This window comes from Peromyscus eremicus, unplaced genomic scaffold (genome assembly GCF_949786415.1).
Source record: "Peromyscus eremicus unplaced genomic scaffold, PerEre_H2_v1 PerEre#2#unplaced_590, whole genome shotgun sequence".
Taxonomy (NCBI): Eukaryota; Metazoa; Chordata; class Mammalia; order Rodentia; family Cricetidae; genus Peromyscus; species Peromyscus eremicus.
Window position 1 is genome coordinate 69,892 of NW_026734826.1, and position 18,496 is coordinate 88,387.

The 18,496-nt window shown below is 37.4% G+C and overlaps 1 protein-coding gene across 5 annotated transcripts in view; it reads right to left on the bottom strand.

Moving 5' to 3' along the window:
- Positions 1-18,496, bottom strand: part of LOC131901888 (POTE ankyrin domain family member B-like) — a 64,278-nt gene that overhangs the window by 32,626 nt on the left and 13,156 nt on the right. For all 5 annotated transcript variants that reach the window (XM_059252950.1, XM_059252951.1, XM_059252948.1 and 2 more), the window contains exons 4-8: positions 15,065-15,171; positions 14,085-14,222; positions 13,240-13,298; positions 6,787-6,817; positions 4,251-4,323 (exon numbers count right to left, since the gene is read on the bottom strand). In XM_059252950.1, the coding sequence (XP_059108933.1) occupies positions 4,251-4,323; positions 6,787-6,817; positions 13,240-13,298; positions 14,085-14,222; positions 15,065-15,171 (408 nt within the window). The remainder of the gene's footprint in view (positions 1-4,250; positions 4,324-6,786; positions 6,818-13,239; positions 13,299-14,084; positions 14,223-15,064; positions 15,172-18,496) is intronic.

The window sequence follows — 18,496 nt, forward strand, 5'->3', positions numbered from 1 at the left end:
GACTCATTTTCTTGCTGTATTCATTCAGAAGAAGAGTAGCATTGGGTTTATCCATAGGCCCATACCCTACATTATCACGTTATTGGCCCCTTTGGCAGTGTTAGGTTTGTATTCCACCTTATGCAGTCTCTAAGTCCAATGAAAAAGTTATTTGTTATTCCCATAACATTTATGCTACTATGGGACCAGCATATGTTTCCGACAGGTCACTGTTGTAGGTCACAGGGTTGTAGTTGGTGATATCGATGATTACCTTTCTCCTCTGTGAGCAGGAGGTGTATCTTCTAGCACCACGAACATTAGTTAGAAGGTGTAATGATTCTATTTGGGCACAAATCCATCTACTCTATGTTTGGGTATTTAATATGTGGTTTTTTCACCAATAGGGTCTTTCTATTTGGTTGTGGAGTGAGACCAAAGGCCTTCACCATAGCCTGTTATGTTTGGATAATTCTATGTGCCTGTAGAATCATCAACAAATGGTTCAGGTCAAACTGGATGGCCACATGCAGAAGAACTAAGTAGATCCATATCTATCACCCTGCATACATCTCAACTACGAATGGATCAAAGACTTCAACATAAGACCATAAACTCTGATTAAGATAGAAGAAAATGTCTGGAAAGGGCTTGAATTCATTGTTACAGTCAATGACTGACTTTCTGAACCAGATACCAATAACACAGGCATTAGAACCAAAACTAGCAAGTGTAACTTCATGAAGATGAAAAGCTTCTCCTTAGAATAGAACAGCATCATGTAAAAATTTATGGCATGGAAAATGAATAAACCATTGCCAATTATACATCTGATAGGGGATTAGCATCTAAACCACAAAGAACTAATAAACTGAAAATCAAGAAAACAAATAACATGTTCTAAAAAATGGGGTACAGAACAAAGCAGAGATACACAAATGCCTGAGAAACACTTCAGTAAATGTTCAACATCCTTAGTCATCAACGGAAATGTAAATCAATGCCCCTCTGAGATTTCATTTTACCTAAGTCAAAATGGTCAAGATCAATAAAACAAATGACAGCTCAGCTGGGGAGTATGCAAGGAAAGGGAAACACTTGTTCCTTCCTGAAGGAAGTGCAAACTTATACTAGGATGTGAAGAGCCTTCAAACATTCTTTTTGTACCTCATTATATACCCATTGGCAGCCTGAGACAGAACTCATTAGGAACATCCTTGAACTCTTGGAAAGTTCAACCTGCCTCTGTCATCTGAATTTTAGGATAAAGACTGTGCCATGATGACTGGATCCAATATTTTATGAGAATGAATAATGCAAAGCTACAATTATACTTATTTTGAGAGAAAGATTTTGTATTTCTACATTTTAATCACTTTAAATAATACTTTTTTCTAGATAAAGTACCAAAATGCTGTGGGATGGTCTTTCTGTATGCTGTGAATATATGTTGCTCCCATGGGTTAATAAATAATGCTGTACTGGGCTATGGCAGGTCAGGATGGAGCCAGGCAGGAAAACCAAGAGAGACAGAGAAAGAAGAAGGGTGGAGTCAAGGAAGATGCTGCAAGCTGTCGGGGGGAGCAAGATGTAATAAAATACAGGTAAAGCCACGAGGCACATAGACTAATAGAAATGGGTTAATTTAAGATATAATAGCAATAAGCCTGAGCCATATATCAAACAGTTTATAATTAATATAAACCTCTGTGTTTTTATTTGGGACCAAGTGGCTGCAGGACACAGGAAAACTTCCATCTACACCAGACTTGAAAAATTGTTTTTAAATGTTAGTGTCCTGAGTAAGAGGGTGGTTTTTTTTTTGATATTTTTATTATTAAGAAATTTTCTATTCAGGTTACATAATAACCACAGATTCCCCTGTCCTCCCTCCTTGCACCCCCAGCCTTCCTCCCCAACCCACCCCCCATTCCCATCTCCTCCAAGGCAAGGTCTCCCATGGGGACTCAGCAGAGCCTGGTATATTTGGTTGAGGCAGGCCTAAGCCCCTCCCTCATGCACCAAGGCTGCTCAGGGTGTCCCACCACAGGCACTGGGTTCCAAAAAACACACTCACACACCAGGGACAGATCCCAATTCCACTGCCTGGGGGTCTGCTAACCAGTTCAAGGCAAACAACTGTCTCACCTATCCAGAGGGCCTAGTCCAGTCCCATGGGCCTCGACAGCTATTGGTGCACACTTCATGAATTTCCACTAGTTTGGCTGGCTCTCTCTGTACATTTTCCCATCGTGATCTCAATGTCCCTTGCTCATAGAATTCCTTCTCTCTCTTATCAATTGAACTACTGGAGCTTGGTCTGGTGCTTGGCCATGGATCTCTGCATCTGCTTCCATCAGTTACTGGATGAAGGCTCTATGATGACAGTTACGGTATTCACTAATCTGATTATCAGAGTAGGCCAGATCAGGCACACTCTCAACTATTGCTAGTAGTCTAAGGTGGGGTCATCCTTGTGGATTCCTGGGAACTTCCCTAGCACTCTGTTTCTCCCTGTTCCCATGATGTCTTCATTTATCATGGTATCCCTTTCCTTGCTATCCCATTCTGTCCCTGTTCCAGCTCAAACCTCCCATTGCCTTATGTTCTCATCCCCCATTACTTGCCCTCCATTACTCCCCCTCACCCTCAGTTTGCTCATGTTGATCTCATCTATTTCGCCTTCACTGTTTGATCTATAGGGTCTTCCTTGTTAGCCAGCTTCTTTGGAGTTGTGGGTTGTAGTCTGGTTATTCTTTGCTTTACATTTAATATCCATTTATGAGTGAGTACATACCATATTTTTCCTCTTGAGTCTGGGTTTTCATCCATTTGCCTGCAAATTTAATAATATCATTGTTTTTACTGCTGACTAGTACTCCATTGTGTGTATGTACCACATTTTCTTTATCCATTCTTCACCTGAGGGGCATTTAGATTGTTTCCAGTTTCTGGCTATTATGAATAATGATGCTATGAACATAGTTGAGCTTGTGTCCTTGTGGTATGATTGAGCATTCCTTGGGTATATGCCCAAGAGTGGTATAGCTGGGTATTGAAGAAGACTGACTCCCAATTTTCTAAGAAACCACCATACTGATTTCCAAAGTGGCTGTACCAGTTTGCACTCCCACCAACAGTGGAGGAGTGTTCCCCTTCTTCCACATCCTCTCCAACATAAGCTGTCTTCAGTGTTTTTTATCATAGCCATTCTGACAGGTGTAAGATGGTATCTCAGAGTTATTTTGATTTGTATTTGCCTGATGGCTAAGGATGTTGAGCAATTTCTTAAAAGTCCTTTGGCCATTTGAGATTCTTCTGTTGAGAATTCTCTGTTTAGGCCTGTAGCCCATTTATTTGGATTGTTTGGAATTTTGATGTCTAGTTTATTGAATTCTTTTATATACTTTGGAGATCAGCCCTCTGTCAGATGTCAGGTGGGGTTGGTAAAGATCTTTTCCCATTCTGTAGGCTGTCGTTTTGTCTTATTGACTGTGTCCTTTGCCCTACAAAAGCTTCTCAGTTTCAGGAAGTCCCATTTATTAATTGTTTCTCTCAGTGTCTGTGTTATATTTAGGAAGTGGTCTCCTGTGCCAATGCATTCTAGGCTACTTCCTACTTTCTCTTCTCAAGTTCAGTGTAACTGGATTTATGTTGAGGTCTTGGATCCACTTGGATTTGAGTTCAGTGCATGGCGACAGATAGGGATCTATATGCAGTCTTCTGCATGTTGACATCCAGTTAACATGTAGTTGACATCCAGTTAACAGTTTTTAAAAGTTTGTATCATGAGTAAAAGATTTTTTAAAAGGTACTTTAAAAACTAATGCTAATTTCTGTGCCCTTCAATACATGGGTTGGATATGTAAGCTACCTTAAGTAACATAATGAATAGGTTAGTCTACATATTTAGAGAAGCCTGAAAATTATGTAAGTCATGCTATAAGAAATAAAAATAAAACTACTAATGTTTATTTGTCCAAATATTCCCAAATTTCAAATTCCCTCCACTGTGGTAAAACTATACAAACTAATTTTTCTGTGATTACTTATTTCTTATCTCATTTTTGGCTTTCAGAACCTTAAAGTAATTATTATGTTTTGGTACTTTTCACCATCAATATAGTAATATTGTCATAATTTTATAAAAAAATTCTAGCCAATTTTTCATCTAAAGTGATGACATTTTGACAACTGCTCTATTATACCATTTCAAACTCCACAAAGAAGAAATTCAGCACAAGAATTTACCTCAAGAAGGCATTGATTACCTGAGTTTTCAAATTAGCTGTGTCCTCCATTGTTGCACACACGGAAATCAGTGACTCAGATTCAAAGTGATGTCTTTGAAGCAAAACACACAACAACAAATAAGTGAGTAGTGGACAAAAGCATTTGTCCTGAATGTTTAGTTATTTGAATAGCAGATGGTGTTTCTGTTGTTATTAGACATCTGTTTTATAAAATTTGTTCAGCTGTTAATTTCTGTCTCCACTTCTCCTAATCTCTGCATTTGTCAAGAAAGAGTTCCACATAGTTCCACATCAAATAGTGTCAGTCAATATATTTGTGGAACCTGAAAATCATTTGTTTTGAAAACTGTCCTGATGATTGCATGCAAATTACAATGAATTGCTCACATACTCTTTAATCATTAATTTAAATAAAGGTTATAGCCCCAAATAAAGCAAAACAATAGTGTCCTCATTCTACTCTATTAATAAAGCATAAAACTATATAACTACTAAATGGCAACCTTCATTCTTGAGCATGGAAAATACCCATTGAAAGGAAATCATCACATCCATTCATTGTAAAACAACTAATAAAGTCATGAAAAAGATGTGAAATCCTTGAACATTAAAGTTATAAGTGAACAAACAAATGTGCACATTGAGGTTTGAAATCCTCTTATCATGGGTGTTCAAACATTAAAATGTAATAATTCAGTTATTACATTGGTAGAGGCTGATTCAAAAACTACCAAGCACTTAAAAACCTTCATATGTGCTCGGTTGATGGCAGAGACTTCTGGAAAAGCAGATCCCTGGGACTTTTGCCTCTGTTTCCCTCTATGTTCTCTAGATGTCTTCCTTATATAGGATACCACTCCTCGTTCCCTCTTTTGCAGTCTTCAGTGATGCTCTCTGGCCTTTAAATATTCATCCCAGGAAGGTGCAGATTCCTGAAAGTACAGGCTCAAAGAACCTGAAAGACAGCTAGTTCCCTGGTTCAGGCAAATAAGCTAAATGGAGGGTCAGCAACACACATCCCAAGCCTAGATATGTTACAAAATTCTATGATTATGTTCTGCAATTCCAATCTGAAAAGGACAGGAATTTGGCAAAGGTAACAGGAAAAGAAGCAGTGGCAGTGGATCACAGATATTTTTCATTTCAGCCCTTGGTTCTGAACATTCTCTAGCCCACCCTCTGTGATACCACATTCCCGTTTTCTATAAAGACTTCAGGTTGCTCAAGTAAGTTTCAACAGAAGAATCTATTTGTCATTACTATCAATTAAGCACAAAAGGTAATATAGTTTCCAAATTACGTTCAACCCTATCCATTCCCAGATGATTTTCACCATCCTGTGTCTATGTAAATAACTTTATTGTCTTTAAAAAACTAATCACGAGGCCAAACTCTTAGTCCTATTGGCCTCCATGATTTTCCTTTCGAAATTGCCCTTCCCCTGTTAATGTCATTCAAATCATCCACCATTAGGCTACTTTTAATGCCATTCTTGGAACACTTGACTCATTCCCATATTTTCCTACAGAAATTCTCAATCAAAATACTGGTCAGTAAGGACTGGTCTTTTAGTGAAGGAATGCATGGGAATCTAAATTGGGCCATTTGTATTTCCACCTCCATAGAATACTGTGTTTTAGTTTTGGCTTCTCCCTCAGAGCAACTGTTTATGTATAACGTTGGATCTAGTTTTCTGTGCTCAGGATATTTTTATTAGTTTTCAAAATTCCTTAAAAACTACAAATTTTTCAGATCTGAGATTTTCTAATAAAACAAGAAGCAGTACCTGGCAGTCAAAAATTCTAAACTATAGGTCAAGAAACATGAGGAAAAATAAATGTACAATAAAAAATTTCAAAATTCTTAGTGTCATGGGGAAACAAAGACTTGATGAAATGAGAAAAAAACTCTCCTGTACCCAGGCAGTCCAGTAGTTTGAAGAGAAAACAAAACTGAGTATAAGTTCATAACGTCTCTTAAATAGATGCTCACTTGTATCAACATAACATGGTATATGTGCACATGGACTACCATTCCAATAATGTAATTCCAAGCCTTCTGTCATCTTGCTCATTTCAAACCTATGGCACTACAGACACAATAAAGAGAGGTTTCCCCCTCCAATCTTGATAGCAATGTAGTGTCTAAGAACAACTTTCAAAAGAAAAACTATGGAGGTTTTAGATAGGTTTCTCAGGAAAACTCTAATCCAGAGTTGACACATAAGGAAAACTGGCTTTCTACATGAGATCATCTCAATGTAGTCACAGGAACAAGAGAGTGCACAGGCTGACAGTTCAGTCAAGAGATGGCAACTTGTTACCTATGGGATTCATAGAATTAATCAAACTCTCTGGATGACCTTTGCTAAAGTAGTAAGACACTTAGTCACAAGGATATGAAAGCTTTAAAACATATGATTATATTAATGCATCATGGACACTAAATAAATCAGATGGAATTAGTGAAGAACACAATATTCAATAAACATTAGTTCTTTTCCCTGGTTCTAATTATAAGTTAACATTCATATTCAAAGACCTTAAAATCTTACCCCGATAAAAAGACATCTTCAGGCTGATTTCCTATAATTGAATGAAAAGTAGACATATTTCAGTCGATTATATTAGTCTATAAAATACCGTAGGGTAAATCTTCTAGAGTAAAAAATCTTCTAGGGTAAATAATAACTATGGTACTGGAATATAACAAATGCATCAGGAAATCTTCACCTCCTTTGGATTTATTGAATAAAAGAATGAAAGAAATTATCAGCATTTGATACCTCAAAGTAGGTGACCATGTATACTGACAACAAGTCCAACTAATGGCAAATAGTGCCGTTGCCAGAATCAGTGCCTATCATCAATAAATAGCAAAGAGAGTAGTTTTCTGGAAGAATGGTACCAGGATCAATTTGAAGACAGCATAAATATTTTGTTATAACACAACAAATATTCCCCAGATGCACGGCTGCAATCCTTTAGGTAGGGATGAAACAACCTATCAGAGAGAACCTGAGGCAATGATCATTGTACTTATCAATCTCCCCTAAAATTATGGAAACCTATCTGGACAAGGTTTCTCATAAAGACTTGCAAGGTATCAGAAAAGAGAGGTAAGGTGAAATCAATGCTGCCCACCCTCCTGATCTCCTCTGTGGTTAGGTTCTAATGAGCTCTTTTAGATCTGGCTATAGTTTTCATTCTTACCTATGATACAATAAGGTAGAACCACAATTGCTATTGTCACCTTTGGACATAACTACTGGTAAGATCCCCTCCTAAAGAAAATATCTATTCTGCACATGGCTAAAATACAGAAAATTAAAAGTATGTACTAGGAAGGCTAGGTCCGAGAAAGTTGCTTTGGAGGTTTGTTTATTATAAAACTATAAATCCATATGTAGGTATCTACATATATATCACTTAATAACTCACTTAAGATCTTTCTACTGGGATAGAAACCTAGTTCCCTATGGTGGTATTTTATTTGTGCTGAAATGCGATTTTATTTGTATGTTAATAAAGATGCCTGGAGGTCAGAAGTAAAACCGAGCCACTAAGCAGAAGTCAGGTGGTGGTGGCACATACCCTTAATCCAATCCCATGGCAGGTAGAGTCTCTGTGTGGTCAAGGACACAGCCAAGGAGTGGTGACCTGAACCTTTAATCCCAGTACCAACCATAGAGACCTGGAGGTCTGTATAGACAGGCAGTGACAGGGAAGTCATGTGGTTGGGTTTAGAGCCAATGAGAAGGCAGAACAGAAAAGCAATAAAAAGACAAGTCACACAGGAAGAAGGTCTCTCTCTCTAGAGAAGAGACAGCAGCCAGGTATTAAGATAAGGCTGTCTGGGCTCTTCACTAGTGCTCTCATCTCTTGGACTTTTAACTCTTTAGTTGGCTCTGTGTTTCTTATTTACTAAGACCATTTAGAATTTTGTCTACAGTTCTCCTTTTATATAAAATAAGAAAGACCACACATGGTGAGATCCTATTGACATTACCCTTGAGAAAGTATCTTCCCATGGAAAATGAAGACTGGAAATGTGCCCAAGTGGCAGAGCACCTGTCTTGCAAAAATAGGGTAAAAGATAAAATGGGATTGTGGATGGATAGTCAAGTATTCTCTGGTGTATGAGTGGCTTCATATTTACTGATAAGCACTATAGATATTAACGACTCACAATAAAAACAGAATTTAAATCTGGAATTAGTAGACTAGTTTCTTCTTTTTTCCCCCAAAGAAGAGGTTCATTATTTACTTCATCTACAGTATTCACATTCTAAAGGTTACTGCATATGGGAAAAAGCCATGTGAAAGACTTGACTACAGTTTGGAAAAGTATGACCTCTGGAGATTGCCTTTTGGCAGTCAAGAGTCAGTTTGGCAACACAAAGCAGGAAGACAAAAATAAACAAAAATAAAAATAAAAATAGGGTCATTGGAGTAGCAAACACATAGAGCACCTCCTTCTTAAAGTATGAAACCTTGAGTTCAACACCTCACAGATAAGAATATTAATTTCTAATTATACATTTAGGAACCAGACCATTGCCATACAGTAGAGCCAGAAGTAATCACCGTGTATATAAACATTTCAGTAACACTATGTGATATATTTGTTTAAATGGAAGAATTTGAATACAAAATTACCATTATTTTAGGTTTTGCGCCACCTTTATTGAATACGTCTCTTTTTGTCTGTCACCCCCCAAAAACTGCCATCAGTAAACTCACACCTGGTCCAGATCCAAGCTGACAACCCTCTTTGTTTGTGAGCCACCATTGTTGGGCAATTCTCTTTTTCCATTTCCCATCCTATTATCCCCTACTACTATCTCCAAACCCACATGCCTTGCTTAAGAAATGCAGCAGGCATGGCCTCCATGTTTCCTAGCTACCTTTGCTAGCTAGGTGGCTACTTCATTTTCTCTGGAAGCCAACAATCCTATTCCAGACCCAAAGCTGTGAACCCTCTGTTGCAGGAATCCTAAATGTTATTTTAATTAAAAAATGGAGCCAGATATTGGGGAAAATGCTGAAAGATCAGAGAGACAAAGAAACAAGTCATAGCCAAGTCTAACCTCGCCAACTCCAGGAATCCTCTGACTGAATGCCTCTGAGTACTCAGCTGAAAGCGCTCCAGCTGAAAAGCCTCTAGACAAAAGGGGTTCCAGCCAAAAAGCCTTTAGTTCCTGTCTCCTCATGCCTTATATACCTTTCTCCACCCAGCCATCACTTCCTTCCTAGTGTTGGGATTAAAGGCAGTGACTTCCCAGTAATGGGATTAAGGGTTGGTGCCACCACTGCTTGCCTCTCTTTCTCTCCTAGACTGATTAAATCTCATGTAGTCCAAGGTGGATATAACTCACAGAGATCCAGATGGATCTCTGCCTCCCGAGTGCTAGGATTAAAGATGTGTGGCACCACTGCCTGGCCTCTATATTTAATCTAGTGGCTTGTTCTGTCCTCTTATCTTCAAGCAAATTTTATTAGAGTACACAATATATCACAACCTTTTCTGGGTAAGTCACTTCTTCCCTGTTCTGCCCCCACATTTTTTGTTTGTGGCTGTCACCATACACAGAAGACTAGGTCCAGATCAATGGCTGCAATAGATATAATACTGAAAATTTCAGCATGCCAATTAGAAAGTTCAGAGAAAAACCTTACCAATATAACAAATCAAACAAAAGATAGAATATGAGAATGTAAAGAAAAAGTAGAAAAATCTATAATTAATTAGCAAATAATATAAAAAAAAAACCATGCTAGAAGACCAGGAAAGAAATTTGAGATACTATCAAAGGCTCAAATCTTTGAATTCTATTGGCATACATGAGGAAACAGTATTCTCAATCAATAGCATAGACAAGATTAATAGAAAGATCACAGAGGAATTCTTCATCCAAGTAAGGAAATATATACACACACTGATACAAGAATCAAACAAAACCCCAACCAGACAAGATCAGAAAGAAAACTCCAAAGCATATAATAGTAACACCACCAAATATACAGGACTAGGAAAAAATATTGAAAGCTTAAGAAAAGAAAGTATACAAGTCATTTGGAAATGAACGTGCCCAGGGCAACAGCTGAATTATCAAACAAAACTCTGAAAAGCAGAAGAGCCTGAAGCAATGAACTTCAAATACTACAAGTCCATGCATGTCAACCAGGACTCGTGTGCCCAGTGAATCTGTCTGCCATAGCTGAAGAGGAAACACTTCCATGATACAAGCAGCCTGAAACAGTTATAGCAAATAATAAATTCTAAACAGACTACTAAATGTAATACTTCTAACTGAAGAGAGGAGTAAGTGTGAGAGGAGACTTTTAGAAAGAAAACAAGCAACGCTAAAATTTAAGGAAATACAAAGGGCATCTAACAACACAAAACAACAGGAAAATAAAACACTGCAATCTAGGTACAACTTTCAATAACGAATCCAGATATCAATGGCCTCAACACTCCAGTCAAAAGACAAAGGCTACCTAAACAAATTAAGAAACAAAATCCAACTATCTATTGTCTATGAAAAATCTCATCTTAGTTTAAAAGTCAAGCACCCTCTTACAATGAATGGATGCAAAATGTATTCTCAAAATGTATTCTAAGCAAACACTGTCAGGAAGCAAGCAGGTATCGGCATCCTAGTACCTGAAAAATCATTTTCAAACTAAAATGAAGCAGAAGAGACAAAGATGTGCACTTCATACTAATTAAAGTGTCAACAAATACAAAATAGAATACTTACACACACACACACACACACACACACACACACACACACACACACACACATGCAGGTGCACCCAACTTCACAAGAAACCTAATGGAACAAAAGGCACAGATCAACACAGACCCGATAACGTTATGTGATTGCAAACACTGATTTTTCCAATTGATTGGTCATCCAGCCCAAGTACATACAATCTCAGAATTAAATGACATCTTCATTCAATTGACCTAACCAATAATTAAATATTCCACCTCAATACCAAAGAATATATATTCCACTCAGCAGCACAAAGAGGCTCCTCTTAAATAGAGCATATGCCTAGAGACAAAGGAAACTTTAAGAAATACAGAAAATTGAAATAATGCCATGTACAGTATGCAACCACTGAGTCATAAAAGTTAAAATTGGCAGCAAAATAAACTCCAGTATGCATATAAACAAATAAATGACCTAATGATCCAAGTCAAGAATTTGAAGAAAAAAGAACAAGAACAAACCAAACCCCCAAACAGTAGATAGTACGAAATAATAAAAAGTAAATGAATTAAATAGAAAAAAAGAAAACTGTACAAAGAACTAATGAATCTAATAGCTATTTTTCTGAGAAGATAAAGATGACTCCTTCATCAAGATTCTCTTGAGTCTCACACCAGAATGTAGACATGAAGCAGAGATCAGCAGAGTCTAGGGATCCCAGTCTCAGTTGATAAATCAACATTACAACTCCAGCATCTCTAGCTCAGGGAACATCACAGAACAGGCAGAGGGAAAGACTGCAAACATCAGGAAGTCTGCTGTGAAACAGTCTCTCATGGAAATGGCTATATTAACAAGATCTGAACAGAGACAATATCAATAGACATGCTAAGGAAGAAGTAGGGAGGAATCTCCGAGGGCCATGCTCCTGGACAAGGAACTGCAGGAAACTAATGACTGCTGAGATAGGGATAGTGAGTCTCTCTCAGACAGGAACCCCTAATTGCTTGACTGATGAAATTGTAGTCAGCACTGAAACCATGTAACTACAAACAAGAAAACTGAACTCAGTAGGTTGTAGTTACACATTTGTGTCTCTGTGTGTGAATGTGTGCATTGAAGAGTAATTATAAGGGAAGAAGAGACTATCAATTTGAGACCTGCGGGGACATGGAAGAAGCGGGAGCGTGGGGAGAGTGCTGGAGGGAAGAAAGGGAAGTGGGAAAGTGATCTAATTGTACTTTAGTTAAAATCTATAGAAAAGAAAACATTCCTTTAATAACATACACAGGAAAGGAAATCATAAAAGGATTGAATATTGTGTCTTGTTTAGCCATACAAATCATGTTTTCTATGATATGTATAACAAAGTAATTGTGTTCACTTACTGCAATGCATTCATTTTTACTGTGAGAAAATAATGTGTTTTTTTTTATAATGTGTGTGGATAGCTAAGAAGACAACTTAGAAGTTAACAGCATGCATTGCTCTTCAAGAGGACCTGTTTTCTGCTCTCAGAACCTATGTGGTATTTTACAATCACCTGTAACTCCAGTTCCAAAGAATACAACACCATCTTCTCTCTCCCACAAGCACCAGACATGAACATGATGCACATGCCTGGTGTACATGCAGGCAAAAACACTCACACATGAAATAAAATAAACAAATAAAATGAATTACAATACAGTGTAGTGGAACTATTAATGAAGTAGACACTATGTTAACATTTTTAGAAAAAAAATGTATGAAGTACACTAAAATGTGCTGTGGGCTGGGGAGAGGCTGGCATCTCATCACAGTATGGTAATTAAAAAAATATTTTTACATGCAAGTATGTAATTCCGGTGTAAAACTGAGAAACTTTTTAACAAAGCAGTTTCATACAACTAATTTCTTAAACAATTCAGCCGTCAATAGACACTTGGTTTTTAAAACTGCCTAGGAGGAGCTGGAGAGAGGAATGTAAAGGAGGAAAGGATATTAATTCTATCATAATTTAAATGCATTTTAAAAATAAAAACTGCTCTTTGCGAGTGAAGGGGAAGGGGAACACTCATCCACTCACCCAATGGTAAGGGCAGTACAAACATATAACCACTATGGAAATCTGTTTGGCCATTATTCAAAAAGCTGGTTATGGATCCACCTCAAGATCCAGCTACACTATTCTTGGGTATGTACCCAAATAATATCTAATTACAGAGAATTGAAAAATTCTAAATGCAACATTTTTAATCTAAAGAAGGGCTACAGAGAAGGAAACTTCAAAAGACTTACGTGTGAAGGTATTTTGTTGTCTCCAGAGGAATAAGTCGTGCTGAATAATCACCATTTTTCTGCCAAGTATGGAAATGGTGGTAAACAACGTTATTATTTTAATATGGATGGAAAATCATTTATCAATATATTAAATATTTAAGATATTTCAAAGACAATATAAGATTCCATCAAGTCATCTGGACATACCCTTCAAATTTATTAGTTCTAAAAGATTTTACAAAGTGTCTCATTTTAGAGGGAAAGAACAGAGTGAGATGGTGTAGATTTACTATGGTTCAAATCATCTTGATTATCTTGACAGGATGGAAAGTGCCCTAATATAGGTAGGAGTCCTAAGTATACTCGCTCTGGGAAAGTGTTTCCTTAGGCTCCGACTTAAGTTTCCAAAACTCAGGATTTCCCTACTTTGGTTTAAAAGTTTGCTATGAAAATTTCACCACCTAAAAACAGGCACAGAAATAGTAAAGCAGTATCTAACTTGCTTCTCAGTCTTGATCTGATTAGAATCCTAAATGAAAGCACTCTATAATTCATGAATGGACCTATTATCAAATGCTACAGAATTCAGAATTTGATATTACTGAAATAAAGAGTAAGCCCATGGTGAGAACACTAATGAATTCCAAGACATAGGTTGCTCTATTGCTGGTCTTCCTTTAGCCAAGAAGGAAACAATGATCTGAGTTTTGTCATAATGATCCTGAATCGCAAGTGGAGTTGACTAAAATGCTTCCATTCCAAAAGCATTTAAATAATGAAGTCACGCTTGGTTAAAATACAACATTGGTAAATATTTCATGTCTAAATTTAGTTTCAATTAGCGTTTTAACTTCTGGACTTACGTTTTGCGTTTCCCCATAATGGCATAATAAAGAGCACTCCATCCAAATGTGTCCTTTAACTGGTGATCAACACCTTTCTTCAGTAAAATTTCAACCATATTTTCACAATCCCATCTAACAGCATACATGAGTGTTGTTCTAGAATGACAGAGGCAATTCAATTACTTAAATGGTGAACTGTATACATTTTACCATATAAGTATAAGGCCTTTGTGTGTAGAATGGACCATTAACTAAGTAGCCTTAAGCATCCTGAAAGCAGAGTTCAGATTCCTAAAATATGTCCAAGGCTAAAACTAGAAAACAAGCAGAAAACTTCTTAGCCCACTATGATAATTTATAGAGTAGAATTTGTATTTTAAATTGTTTATGGTGAATAACTGTTTGGAGAAAATTGACCAGAAGTACAGAAAGCTTTATATGAAAAAGAACACCATTTCCTTCCTATTCTATTAAAATACAATTCACTATTATATATGGAATTGAAATTTGCGTAAAATGATAGTAATAATGTTATCAAATAATTTTAATGTTAAAAATAAATGTTTTCAAATCCTGATACTAATATCATGCCATATATGTAAGTTTACAACTACCATTCATGTATCATCCTTCTCTGCACACCACCAAAAGTATTTGAAGATTAAAGGGTGTTCACAAGGTTGTGTGATTGCAAACTTGAAAACACTGGGACTGACACTGTAAATGTACAATCTAATATAAATGCTATCAATTCATAGAAGATCATATGGCAGTCAAAATAAAAATCAAAATAAAAACCTCTCATTATGAAAGGGAATATGAACCTGACTATCATTCTTTGGCATAACCATTTCATGTAATAGATATTTTTAGATATGTAACTGATGTTTTATTGACTTTTTCTAATCTAGTCCCATAACACATATGAAATGAATGATTTTTACTATTCTAGACTATTTTCAACACAAGTAGTGTTTTAAAAATGCAAAGTGTAGTACCTTAGATATTGATCAGATACGTGAAGATTCGCACCGTGTGTGATTAGGTATGCTGCCATGCGGGGTTTCCTTTCTCGGAGTGCTAGCAGCAGAGGGGTCAACCCATCCTGTAATGATATCAATTAATCATTCGCAATACCGCATATTTCACAACTGAACTGAAAATCATATATGTAGCCCGTGATCGTAATGTTTACCATAGACTTGACCACAGTAGTCTTTTCCTTATTAGCCTAATGCACCTGCTAATGATCCTCAAGATTGCAATATTCTAACCATGGCTGCAGTTGTCACAAAGTCCTCTAGTCCATTACAGAACTCATGTGACACCCATGGACCTGTGGTTCCTGTCACAGAAGTTGTCATGGTACTTTGAAGCCATGGCACTCTCCCCTCAGAGTTTATCTGAAGAGACACACACCGACACACAGTGGCAAAGGTGTTAGATCCTAAGTTGCATGGATGAGCAAAATTGTCTTTTCTATGTCAGAAATTCTCCTGTATTTCAAAAGACAGTTATGTGGCAGATGTAGCATTTCCCAACAGAAAAATTCAATTAAGGACAATGACAAAACTATGGAATTGTCCAGTATTTAAAACCTGATTTCTGAAGTACTGTTTGGCAAATCTTCTGTGGGGCAAATGTCAGCAACAGCAGAAGTTGTTTCACAGGCACAATTCTCAGAGTATTGTAATGATGTGGTATTTGCTGAGGACACAGAGGAAGCTCTTCTTGATTCTCCATTCAGGAAGGGCCAAGGGTAACAATGTCTGCCTCTTGCTCTGAACAGGTCACCAAAGAAATGACCTCAAAATGAGTAAGAAATCAAAGAATCTTTTTTTTTTTTTGAACTCACAAAGATCCGCCTGTCTCTGCCTCCCGAGTGCTGGAATTAAAGGCGTGTGCCACCACCGCCCAACTCAAAGAATCTTTGATTGCTTACCTTGAAATGTATTCTGTCCTGTTACAAGTTGAAAACTGTCTTAGTGTTTAGAAAATCCAGTACATTTTTAAAATGTTTTTATTTATATTATTTTTAGACAGTTTCCTACATGAGATCTGTATTTACATAGTTTCTACACCCTCACTCCTCCAACTCCCCCTAACTCCCTCTGAAATTCAGGACCTGTTTTTTATTACTGTCGCACACACATGTGTATTATGTACAACCTACTGGTTCCATGTAATGTGAGCAGACTCTCTGTGTGCCTCTTTTTTATGTCTCTGCCTCTCCTTTTCTCTTTCCCTCCCCCTCTGTCTCTCTCTCTTCCTGTATGTGTGTTGGTTTGTGTGTGTGTCTGTGTGTGTCTGTGTGTCCATGTGTGTGCATGTGCATGTGTGTAAGTGTGTGTGTTTAAGCATGGCCACTGTGGTTAGATAAACTATTGAGGAGTTTAGAGTGTATCCCTGGAGAAAATTGAATTCTACTCTAAGCAGTTATGGATAATTGGCAACTCTTTATTTACGAGTGTAGTTTTGAAGTTTCCCCTATCAAGTGTTTGCATGTCAACTGGTGTTTTCCTTGTGCATGTCTTATTTAGGCAACCATATTATTGAGATTTCATAGATGAATTATCCCTTTTGTATCTAGAAGACACTTTTCTGCAACAGTCATCCTGGTCACTGAACTCAGAGTTTGTTTGTTTGTTTGTTTTTTCAGAACTTTCTTTCTCAGTGTCACCCGAAACTTAAGTGTGGGTGTTGTATTGTAGATGTAGGATTGTGGTAGGCACCCATGGTCCTTTGGTCTTTGCATTTTCACTAGTTGTGGATCTCTGTTATACTCTGTATTTGCTGCATTTTAATCATCATTGCATCTAACTCCAATTTACTGAGTGACTGTACTGTACTATAGCTAGTGCATACAGATCTGTGTAATGGAAGTTTTAGAGACGGGCAAGGCATTGCTTTCTTTCTGGTTTATATTTTGCTTAGAAAACAACCTAAGCAGGAATCAAAATAGAGCAATAATTTAAAAGTATTTTAAACATTAGAATTCAGAAATGAAGGCACAACTGTAATCCCATCAATAGAGTGCAGGGTATTATTGCAGGAGGATCGTGACTTCTAGGAGAGTCTGGGCTACATAGTGAAACCCTATCTAAAAAATTAATATTGGAAGTCTATGATGATTTTAGGATTATCAATATCAGTGAGATTAAGACGATGTATTGTAATTTACATGAAGTTATGCAACAAGGGGTGGAAAAGCCTTGCCCAACTCCACAGCTAACAAAATACACAGTGCCAGGCAGGTAAAAATTCCCTAGACTTTTTGGGAGTTCCAGAGATTTCCCAAACAATATGAGCTACTGCCAGTGTTCTTGGTTGCCTCCAGTCACTTAAGTGTAAGATCTTGCTACAGAAGACACCAAATCCTTTGGAGAAAAGACTAGCAGGAATAAAGCTGGAACTAACCCAGTGATTCCTATCCAAGTACTAGCTTCCTGTGGTGCTCTGCAAACTGCCAAGGGAGAAAAGGAATCTTCAGACATCCTAAATTTATATCAAACACTAAGAAATAAGGCTAGTAGACTGAAACACCTGTATCGGCAAAGCAGGTGAAATGGGATTTGTTAGCAAATAAAACACACTTGGAGGTTGGATTGTGGAAGTACCTGCAGGGAACCGTTCCATCATAGGGGCTCAAAAGCAAAATGATTTGATTTGTTATAGTCAGGATGAAGCATAGTTTTTAAAATTCTCTTAGAGATTGAGCATGCACTGCATTCCTGGAGAAAATGGAGGTTATGAATGGACTGCGCTGTTCCATAGCCCTTTGGTTTGTTTACTAAAATTTTAACCTCTGCTGCATGCATACTAATGGATGTGTGGAAATCAAGTGCTTGTAGTGCAATGTACCATGCTTCAGTTGCAAATATTCAGTCTGTGATAGCATTTTGAAGGTGAAGTATCACCCACAGCCTGAAGTGATTTATATCCCAGCACAGCTTGTCAATATTTTGGGTAGGTGTTGAAGCTTTTGGAATTGGATATTTGATGGGTGTGATATTGGTATGTAGGCAGTTTTGTGGTACACCTATTCTGAGTTTTTCAAGAGGCCACTGATTCTGTTTCTGTGGAGATATGAGGAGGAAGGAAGGATTACAAGTTCCTGATACCACAGACAAAGTTATATCCAGCTGCCAATAGGAAGTTATCTTGATGGCTAACCAATGAAGAGAACCCAGCCCCTGGTGGGTGGCACCACAGCCTTGTTTCAGAACATGGCTGTGTAAGACTTTACAGAGATAGCTGCAGAGTAAGCAAACAGGCATCCTGGACTCATTCATTTCTCCCTCTCTTGAGGATAGATGATATGTCAACAGCTTTCTCAAGATCCTGATTCTGTGCTTTTCCCAGTAATACACAGTAACTTGGAAATGTAAGTCAAATAATCCTTTTAGTCCATTATCTATTTTTATAAATAT